The following is an 11,288-nucleotide window of genomic DNA, read 5'->3' as shown; positions in this document are numbered from 1 at the left end:
TATGGAATACGAGTCACTTTGTGAGGGGCAGAAAATAATAAATAAAGAAATGAAAGAGGTTTGTTCATGCTATAGCCGCCCCCTACATATTGTGCAAAACCTTTAAGAAAAGGAACAGGTGCGATGACGGTGGGAGTCAGCGCGACGCTTCTCCTCTGCATGCGCCTTTTTCGGTGGATGCCGCAGTACCATAGGCATGTTATGCCTCGTGTTCTGCGGTCTGACAGCGTCATGATGCGATGAGGCAATCTATACACATCGGAACTGATGATCTGTGGTGAGCGCCTGCCCCGAGGAGCATGCACTAAGCGCGTCCCAGCGGTGGCGGGGTCGTCTTCCGCCGGAGCTCCTGAGAAACACTCGGATAAATATTTGAACAAGGTTCGGTTTCCCAAGACCAACAGTCTCCCATGATGAGGAGGCTCTGCTTATCTTTGCGTGCATGTATGTCTTGACTGTCTTCGGCCTATTGTTTTGATGTGGCCGTTGACAAGCGCCATCCTGTAACTTCCACTGCTTTCCCTTGCCGCCTTCCCCCTCCCCTCACCTGGGACGAAAATTACTCTTGGTCTTCGGGTTTGCGGCTTTGTGTATCCGTAAAAATGCTCTCGGGCACGAGGCGGCCGTAGATCAGGCCGGTACTTGTGAATAAGCTTGCCTACAGTGCTGCGAAAACTAAAGTGGCTAACGCGGAAAAAACAAGAACACAAAGACAAAGAAAGCAGTCGGCAGTGTTTGCAACTACAGACTTCGCCTGTTGGACCGCTGCTATACTGTTGCGTTCCCCCTCCGCGCACAGGGCGACACGGCAGGCCGCGTCCACCATGCGATCCCCGAGCATCATCCAAATACCAAGAGCCACGAATGGACGGCGCTGAGACGAGCGGTTAATCGTAGGGAATCATTGTTTCCCTTTGCCTCTTTTTCGTCTGCAGCGTGACTAACTCATTATTAGGGCGGCAATTCTTTTGTAACTAGCTACTCAAGGCGACAAACAAAGACTCAACATATCCATCCTTGTTTTCTCCTTATTTACACCTTGTCGGGTGTTTAGGGGGCTGAAGTCAAGCGTGCCCCTATCCGCATTCATACTTTGCATACATTACCGGAAAGTAGGACGCTTATCCCTACCCCATGGTCTAGGCTTGATGTTAATTTGCGTAGTCTAATTATAATAAATTCTTGAGCCGTGACAAGCCTATGCGTGGTGTTTTATGTGTTCTTAGAATTTTGTTGACATGTTCGCAATTCATATAAGCGAGAACGTCTCCTCATTGCAGAATGGTTTAAACAGCTGTGGTGTCTTCAAGGCTATAAACGTTGAGCTCCAAACCTGTTGGCATAAATTTCTTGGTGATCTGAAGAACCTGGATCTATACCAACCATCTTAAAACGTCGGTGTAAAGTATATCGTAAATCGTGGTTGCAATTGTATTGATACGCCAAGAATCTGCCTGCCAGTCCAAGCCAATCATATATATTACTTATAAGCCCAGTTCGCTCCGATATGACCGCATATGAAAGGCCAAACTACTAGTACGCGTGCCGGCGCGCGAAAGCTCGCGCCCACGTGCTTCACCCATGCGCAGACGGTGCAGCACAGATCATACGCGTCGAAGCCCGGCGCGAGAAAAGGTATCTAACGTTTACGCACGCTAAGAAATAGCGTTGTCCAACATGGCGGAACCCATGGCTTCTGATTAAGCGTTAATTCTCATGATTACGTTCTCACTCGCGTTGACGTTCAGGAATTATTGAAATGAGCTGTCGCTTTTTCTAAATTCACGTGAAACGTTAGTTGTGAGCGCATAGCACGTCCAAATTGTAAGACCGCTCTGCGATTCCAGTGGCCGTAAGCCCATCGAAACGCGTCCGCATAGCAATTCATTCACGCGCCCGCATAGCAATTCATTCATGCGTCCGCATAGCAATGCATTGCTATGCATAGCAATGCATAGCAAGGTGGCTAGAGAAGTAGGTGTCCCGACCGACCCATAGAGAAGCACATTCAGCGTAGTTCGCCACTTCTCCGCGTCATGACGCAACAGTGGCGCTGCACTCAGTACAACGGTTCTCAGCGGCGCATGTCTTGGGGTACTTGTGGCAGTCGGCACGCAACAAATAAAGCACGCAGAGTGAAAAACTGTCATTTGTAGCCGTCAGTTTGTTCAATAAGGCGATACAGGTCTCCGTTATCGGGTGTTTGCAAGTTGCCACGATATATCGAAGCTGCTACGAACCTGTTCTTCAAGTCGTCTTCTTCAACGTGCCACGAAAAAGCGAATGAGCGCGTCTGCTTCACTAAAACTGTTAAAGAAGTTTAGTAGGCTTTGTTCTGACGCGCGTCAGCAGCCCACACTAAAACCCCTATATCCACGCGCCACCGCCGCTTTCTTAAGTAGCGACAACCTTTGTTGTGCGCCGCCTTTCCCCCTCACACCAAATCCGGTTCCGGCATTTCCGGTTTAAAAATTTCCGGTTCCGACGTTTCCGCTTCCTGGAGTTGCGCTGCGGGAATTGCGCTGCGTTGACTGCCGTTGGACGATGGTGAGACGCCCGCGCGTGCTTAGCAGAGCTGTGGCAGTCACCGTAAGAAGAATGCAAAGGGGACAAGTTGTGTATTCCGCTGAAGTAGTTGTTCGCGGTCGCTGTTTTCCAAATGCACGAAAAACGGTAGTGGTCTCCAAGCGCCTAGGCACTACATTCCACTGTACGTTGTCGCTCGTGCCACAACCCATCGCAGGTTGACGCGAAGCAGCGAACACGAGCAGATCGCTGGTTACCGTAGGCGGTGGCTCTTGGATGGAATCGCATTCACAGTTTCAACCGCAGCTCGTGCAATTAAAGCCTTTCCAGCGACGCGAAAGTAAACAACGCTAAAAAACAAAGCGTCACTTCCACTCGTAACAGGAAGCTGTAGCTGCGTAAGTTCCGCTTGCCGCCGGAAACTAAGGGGGTGAGTGGGAGAGGAGCGTGGAGGAGGAGGGCAGGTTGGCGGTACTTAACCTGGTCGGTGGAAACGTGTATGGAGGGGCTCGGCGGAAACGTGCATGGAGGGGCTTTAGCCCACACCTCTGGCAGCTCGTAGCAATACAAGTTCAGTGCTCCCGCCTATCTGCTCCGGCGAGCTGATTGCAGGCGCAAGGGAATATTGCACACCAGCATGGCTGCATTTCCGGCTTCAGAAACGTGACGTCAAGGCCTTCTCCTATTTTGTTGTTCCTCCATGGTGCCGGCTCTAGCAGAGTTTGTCATCGCCTACCTGTCACATTATGCTGGGTCACTGGATCTGGAAGTGGAAGGTTCCCCGGCTGCGGGATTTTCTCTTTGAGCGAAATTAGTTTTCAAAATCCAGCTGAATAAAGCTTGCTTGCGTTTTCGTCCCCGTACGTTAAACCAAAAATCTTGAAGTGACGCCCACGTAAACGTCCCGCAAAGGTGCTGGTGTTTAATATACACAAGGCAACAAACGCTATTCTGAAACTATCTACCTTCTCCAGACGCATATCGGTGCTCTAGCTGCCTCACAGAAATACGGAACGGTGTCTGCAAAGGCGAAGCCAAGCGTACGCGCGCTGGCTTGCGTGTTGTAGGTTCAAACCGCCATTACTCGCACGACAAACGCAAGGCGGGTGGACACGAGCGTTCACGCGCCAGAAAGCGTACGTGTAGTTTGGCCTGTACTCGAACGGCCGGGAGGGCTGATCTGGAGATAAAATGGCAGATAATGCGAACCCATCTGTGCGCTGCAGCGCGCGTGCCTATGCGTACCGTTATCTCTCAACGGAAACGCCGACGCCTTGGCCTCCTCCTCGCAATCCATGAAAGTTTTACTGTATTACTCTCCGATCCCACCTTTTGCTTTCCGCAAGTGCAGCAGAAGGCATACTTTAATTGTAGATGGTACAGTCACGCTAATTGCGCAAAAGACAGCCAACTTGGCAATTTTATCATTGTCATTAGTACTTCACGCGTTGGTGATTCCATCTAACTCGAGTTGTCTGTTATGCTCGACGCATTACAATCCCAGTAATGGGACCGTTTCCCTTCGTAGGAAAGCATGAGTATTGTTAGGTATATACCTTAATGTAGTCCTTCTGATGTTAGGCTGCTGACCACGAGGTCGCGGTATTGAATCCCGGCCATGGCGGCCACATTTCGATGGGGACGAAATGCGAAACCAGCCGTGTACTTAGATTTAGGTGCACGTTAAAGATCCCCAGGCGGTCGACATTTCCGGAGTCCCCCACTACGGCGTGCCTCATAATCAGAAAGTAGTTTTGGCACGTAAAGCCCCATAATTTTTTTTAATGTAGTCCTTAAATGAAAGAGCAAATAAACCGATTTTTGATTACTGTAGTCTACACTTAAGTTGTGTGCCATGAAAAACAAGATGCGTCGTTATTGTTTCCACATTTTAGACAACCTTAGACAAAACTGATGTAACCATAAAATTAGTTCGAACTGTGACGAAGAAAACGCTGCCTAGTCGGTTAGAAAAACGTTTATTTAGAGCTGAAGACACAGAAAGCATGATATCGAAGTCGATAAGTCAGCATATCCTTCAGTACTTCAGGAGCAATTCTCAAGAAGTTTTTAGGTCCATAATTCTATGGACATAAAGAACTTCGTCAGAATTCCGCATTTTTATCGCGCCGTTCTACAGTGCACATTTTCGGAGGCGTTTAAAGCGGCTTCTGGATATAATCAGATCCTAGCTTGCTTGTCAAGATAAATCAGGGTGTCTACCAAGTTGACAGTTCCAAATTCCCTGAGTTTTCCAGGTTTTCCCTGATTGCCTTCGCAAAATTCCCCGAGTCAAACAGAACTTTACGTTTTACGTCAAGAAGCTATCATTCTCTAGTAAGCATGTTAAAAAATAAAAATGACTTAATCCAGTTTGAATAGTAAGGAGTAGCGCTTATTTAATTCAAAAATGAAAACAAAAGGAAGGGGTTAGTAAACTGCACAGTGAATGAAATACCTTCGAAAAGAATGGTAAAACCCGCTGCAAATCGAGTTGAACATTCTCAAATACGAATAAGAACGAGATGCATACCGAATAAAACATTTTCGAATATGAACTATTCCTATCAACTGATTGCAAGCTCATTGGTTTGAGGCCTGAACTTCGTCACAAATGATTCTTTCTCAACAGCTGGTAATTAATCCAACCTCAACTGTCCTGACATACTCTCAGCCCCTGCACAATGCCTCAGTGTTGCATTTCACTGATTTAAAGAGTTTATTTTGGTTTGGATGAGGGACACCTGCATCTCACTGTCAGTCAACACTGTTTTTCTTTAGCTCAAGCTCCAAAGAAGTGGCGGCACGCTTCCTTTCCCGTTCATTCCTCAATGTGTAGGTCCTTTCTGTTCTTGTTGTCCTTCCGCCGCAAGTTTGCCCCACGGACCATTTGAAGCATCCTCTTGGTTGGTTGTACAGACAACGTCCGATTTTTTCGCATCCCTAGGGGCCGCGAAAACGTCCTAAAGACCGGGAATTTCGAAAAAGGGAGGATGACAAAAAAATGAATGCATGTGTTTTACTGATTTTGAGGGCTCGAAATTGCCACAGACACATCCGAAAAAGCTCTGAAGGACTGTCAGTACACTTAGGCATATCGGTTCTCGTACTGTGACAGGAGATGGCGGGTGCACGCGTGTATAATTAAGGAGTACGTACTGCGTCCCGTGACAATTGCCCCGTCCTACGCTTGTTATGCTTCACCGCGTAACATTACTGTACTACGGCAAAGCTGACTTTCGGGACCCGGCATTATGCAACGCGCCGTGCTTTCCGAGCTCCGAAGACAATCGTCAGGTCCAGAAAGGCGGAGTCGGTGCCATTGCTGACAGGGGCGAATCCTTTCAGTAAAAAACGTGGCACCAAGCGGCAAGAAACTTAATAGCGAGCGTCGAAGCAGCTACGCCTGGCGTTTCTGCGGTGATGGCTACGGCTGCCAGCGGATCTGCGTGAGAGCGCCGGTTCGAGGCGGCCAGATACTCATAATCGAAGGTGGTGGCTTTGACAAATGCCGTTTCGGACCTGCGGTCATGGCAAAAAGTCCGGACAATCGGACAGCGAAAGGTTCTTGCGTCCGAAATTTCAGACGTTCCTATACATTGACCCATGGTATACGTGGTGGTGCCGCGAAGTCGTCGGACGTCCTGAAGTCGGTCGTCGACTGTACAATAGCAACTCCTCCAGCCGTCGACACGGCGTCATCGACGATTCGTTACGATTGCTCTCTGTTTTACTCGAGCCAGCTAGCGTTATCGCGACCTTCGTTCCCTTTCGATAAAATTCCAGCAAATTTTCCCTGATAGAAGCAAAAATTCCCTGAGCTTTCCCTGAATATTTCCAGACTATTCAAAATCCCTGAGAATTCCAGGTTTTCCCGGTTGGTAGACACCCTGTAAATATAAATCACAACGGCCGAATTTACAAATCCTCTTCTTTGCTGTTTGCTATTGGCAGACCACCTTTGCTGTTACTATGCCCAACACCACGATTGTCTGGTAGCTCCTCCTACTAACAGTTCTCGCATGATCAGTTTTTTTTTAAATATGGTTCCACAGTTCTTACGTATGCGCGATCCTTCCCGTATAGACGGATAAACAGTCGCAGCGCAATTGACCGTAAATCAGTATTATAACAACGTTCCTCAGTTTTTCAACTAATTCGTACGTCCAGAAAACACATAAGCCGAGAGTTGTTGGGGGAATGAAATATAGTATTCATCTTAAATTACAAGATCTAAGGTTCTACTGATGCAAATTTCTATTACTTTTATGATTAATTCTTGCGGCCATGGTAGGATTTCTTTGCAGTCAATGCATGCTGTCGCAGCGAAAGCTTGTACCCTGAACGCTGCAAACAAGGAAAAGAACGAATGAAAGATAAGATTCGATTTTTTTATTCTGTACGACCATAGACTGAGAATCGACATAACTGTAACCTCAGTTATGTATAACGCACGTGGAAAGTTGAATTTTCAAGCGATGGGCATGTATCTATCCACTTGTTCAGAGCAGAGCGCATGGTTTGCTTTTGTTTTTCTTCATTGTCATGCGTTGTGTGGGTCTCACCCGTGCTCTTGCGACACAGGAAGGGCACCACCATAGTCCAAACAATCACAAGGGCCTTTATTACACTCTTCATACAATAATGCCTGCTAGCCGAATTGCTCGCGACAAATCTAGGAAGTCTGACTCACCGCGACCGGATAGCGAGCGAATATGTTCGCCCCCATGCTGGGCACCAATGCCTGATCGTTCTCTTGTACGGTCGTGGGAACGGGGCCGCTTTCGAACGATCTTGTTCGTTCATTTTGGAGTCCTGCTCCTAGGCCTCGCGAGACGGTCTCGCAGAAACATGGATCGGCGCACGCGTGGAACGTCAGCGCAGCTTGCAGATCTCGAGCGGAAGAGGAACAGCCTTCTTCCTTTTGCGCCCAAGTAATCCCGCCGTTAAGTTGCGTTAGAAGTACAACATTCGCGGATTCTCTCGTACTGGTCTGCAATCACACCGACCGCCACCGTAAAGCCACGCAGCGAAGCCGGATTATAGGAGGCAGTAGCCATGTGGGCAGAACATCAGGGGACGCGTGAGAGTCGCGCATCCCCACAGTGTGCCGTGTTCCAACTCTGTTTCTTTAAGGAAGCGATCCAAAAATTTTCGAGAAATGAACTGGCCAAATGGCATGAGGTCGCCATCACTGTGTTCTACTTCTCTGCTCAAGGGATCGACACAAAACATTCCTTACGAGGGACACCATCTTATTCATCTCGTTCCTCCTACACACAGCACAGTTCCGCATAAAATGCGCACAGAATACGTTTTCTCTGTATGTTCTTCCTCATGTGTCAGCCAATGGGTGAAGAGGAACTTCACGGATGTTCTTTGTTAATAATTGCATTAAATTCTGGGGTTTTGCGTTCCAAACGACGATCTCATAATGAAACTCGCCGTAGTGGGGAGCTCCGGAATAATTTCGACAAACCGGGGTTCTTTAGCGGGTACGCAATGCACGGTACACTGGCATTTTTGCATTTCGACGCCGTGTAAATGCAGACGCCGCGGCCAGGATTCGATGCCACGATCTCGTGCTTAGCAGCGCAACGCCATATCCGCTAAACCACCACGGCGGGTGCAATGCTTTTGTCGCTGAACGATATTAGTAAATGTCGTGCCGATGGAAGTGTAAATTATGTACTGCCAATGCAAAGTTTTCACTTTGGCCGGAACTGGGCACAGCACTACACTCGTCACTAGATTCCCACTTCCTACAGCACAGATCAAGGAACCCTCCGCACTTAACCCCACATTTATACGGTGTTCCAGGAGGTGATCGTTTCGTGTACAGCATACCGAGTTCTGGTGGTAAGACATATAGGCCATAGTGGGGATTCTATAAATGATCACTTCCAGGAACACAGTAGAAATCTGACGGACAAGTGCGGAGGGTTGTTTGATGTGTACCATAAGAAGTGTGAAAGTAGTGATGACCACAGTGCTGTTCCCAGTTCCGGCCAACGTGAAGACCCCTGTGTGAAATGGAGCTGCATGCCAATCTGTCAAAAATGCACCATTTTCACGACAAGCATGTGCCAACTGACGCGTGAAATCATCGAGGCAGAGATGATTGATATTTTCGGGGATAACTGCGTATCCAAGCCGTCGACTGCTTTATCTTTGAAGGGTTTACACTACTGGCGTCATCACTACTTGTTTTGCTGGCTGCGCTTGCGTGATCTACGGCCACGACATGTATTTATATTCCGTTTTGCGTTTCTCAAAAAATTGCTGCAAGCTAGCGTGCGTGCGTCTCCCGGCTTCTTTCGCCGTCCTCGTCTGTACGTGCGCTTTAAGTTTTTAGTCGGGTCTCTTGCGCAATCATCGCGTGGTGGCGCGTGCTCTTTTCTCCCCTTATCGTTGATGGCCATTGCTCAGTGACAGAAAGGCTAGCACATTTACTAATTACAATGGTCCAGTGAGAAATCCTAGCTTTTCATGGTGCTAGCATCTAACTAAATGCAACATCATTGCATTACTGGTTGCGTTTGTCTGACCGGTAATTTATGGCCCATATTCTCGCTTCGATTGTAATGATATTGCACACTGCACTTTCTGCTTACTTGTGAGCTTGCATTTTCAGAGCAAGAAGGGTCAACAACTTGTGGGTGGGGCGTACTGTGAGAGCGGTTTCAAAATGTGCATTAGCAAGGGTCGCAGACGAGAGTTTACGTTGGCATTTTCTCGCAGGCTCTCTTGCCGGAGGGATAAACCGAGATGCGCCAGATAGCAGAGATGGAAGGACGACAGCTATAGAACACCACGCTCAGTCTTGTGTGCGGGAACAACATTCACACAAGCAGACAGCGTTTGCCACTTCCATCAGTGACCAGAGCCACGATGACTGTCTTGACTGTTGGCACTGTGCCAGCAAAGAACTTGCTCGCAATGTCGTTTCGTCATAGGTGTGAGGGAGTTCCAGGCGGAGTATCGGAAGGTGGCACAGGCCGCGGAGTGTAGAGGGGTGGGGGACTCCAGCGGGCGGCCGAGCCAGGAACAGGCGCGGCCTTGGCCAACCGGAACATTTCGTCCTGGGCATTTCGGCAGGCCGCGCAGAGCAGGATCTCACGTGAGTGTGGGTCACCCACTGGAGGCCGCGGGTAGCGGCCCGCTCTCGCGGCAACGTTGCCACCTGGAAGAACGTTAGCCTGGAAAGGGAGAGATGAAAGGGTCGCTAAGGAAAAGGTTCTGCCTTCGCAAGGTGTACCACGTACTAAAGAGGATCCGGGAGTTTAAAAAAAAAACGGCAGCTAAGATAGAAAGAGCAGCGCTCGACTGGACGGTGTCCGCACGCTGTCGATGTCAACAGATGTCAGTAACTCGTGGTCCCTAATATCGCGTGAATGGCATTCTGAACTGAGATCTTGGGGTGCTATTCATAAATATTTTCGCTCATTTATTTATTTATTTATTTATTTATTTATTTAACATACCTCAACGACCCTGTACACAGGGTTTCACGCGAGGGGTGGGAGGAGTTTATGTTTACAAAATTATTTGATGTTTGCAAAGCGAGACTAAACAGCGGCTTTCAATTGAATAGGGTTGACGTGAAGCACGATGTTTGAGGGAAGATTGTTCCAGTGGATGACTGTTTTGACGATGAACGACTGAAGGTGCGTGACGGTGTGGCCATGGGGGGGGGGGGGGAGGAGTGGGTATACAGCTTTAACATGGCTGATGCGTTGAGAGATCCGATGAGCTCGATTGACGCGAGAACAATGAGGCAAAACATGAAAAAAAAAGTGATACAGTGACAGCTTTGCGATTTTATTGCCAACTTGAAGACTAGGTAGATCGTGCTTGTTTTTTTTAGGTTACTTACGCTGGTAGCGTAAGAGTAATCAGAATATACGAATCTAATGGCGCGGTTTTGTATTGATTCACTGAGATCAGTTAGAGCGCGTTCGGGAGTATCCCAAACAGAACAATTGGAATTAAGCATGTTCTAATTTGGGTTGGATTATTGTTTTGTAAGCTAGTAATTTTACTGAAGGATAGGCATGTGCTAGATTTTGCTTGAGGTAACCTAAGGTAGTGTGGTTAGTAATCTTGTTTTTATGCGCTGTCCAAGTTAGGTCGTTGGAGAGAGTAACGCCTAGGTACTTTGCACAAGATTGTGAAGAGATGGTGTTGCCGCTAAGAAAGTATTTAAATATTGGGTACTCAAGAACGGCTTGACATCGGTCGGCGTGTTTGTTATCACAGTTTACTATCAGGGGCTCTTACGAACCACTCTTGTCTAAATAGCGCCTTTGTGAATTCCGACCTTGATGCGCGAGGACAAATGTGGCGTGACATTTCTGAAAAAATTCTCGTGCAGTCAAGTACTCTCTCAACTAATTGCGCAAGAAACTATTTCTCCTTATCTAGGGCTCGAAAAAGAGGCGCTCTATGTGTCGATTTTGTGGGCTATTTTTCTCTGCCCGAACAAAAATGTGAAGTACTGGGGGAACATGATTTCCAATCAGTGAAGCACAGTAAAGGGCTTGTAGTAAGTGCTGCTTCAGGCAAAGAAGCATCCGCCACGCCATTCATTATCATTAGAACTGGAAATAGCTTTCAAATACTAAATGTAACTCCGAAATACTACGTCTTCATCTAGCGCAACCGGTAACTTCATTGCTCGAAAGGACGAACTTTGTGATAATTATAGGTAGCTTCTGGCATGACTGGCAAGGGAGACAACCATGCACACGAATAACACACAC

General features: G+C 47.8%; 1 protein-coding gene across 1 annotated transcript in view; it reads right to left on the bottom strand.

Moving 5' to 3' along the window:
- Positions 1-7,127: 7,127 nt before the first annotated feature.
- LOC142565884 (uncharacterized) overlaps positions 7,128-11,288 on the bottom strand; it is an 84,599-nt gene continuing 80,438 nt past the window's right edge. Inside the window, exon 5 of the mRNA XM_075676453.1 lies at positions 7,128-9,725. Coding sequence (XP_075532568.1) covers positions 9,477-9,725 — 249 coding nt within the window. The 3' untranslated portion in view covers positions 7,128-9,476. The remainder of the gene's footprint in view (positions 9,726-11,288) is intronic.

This window comes from Dermacentor variabilis, unplaced genomic scaffold, assembly GCF_050947875.1.
Source record: "Dermacentor variabilis isolate Ectoservices unplaced genomic scaffold, ASM5094787v1 scaffold_12, whole genome shotgun sequence".
NCBI classification, from domain to species: Eukaryota; Metazoa; Arthropoda; class Arachnida; order Ixodida; family Ixodidae; genus Dermacentor; species Dermacentor variabilis.
Note: the sequence above shows the minus strand (reverse complement) of the source record. Positions and strands in the feature narration are given on the sequence as shown.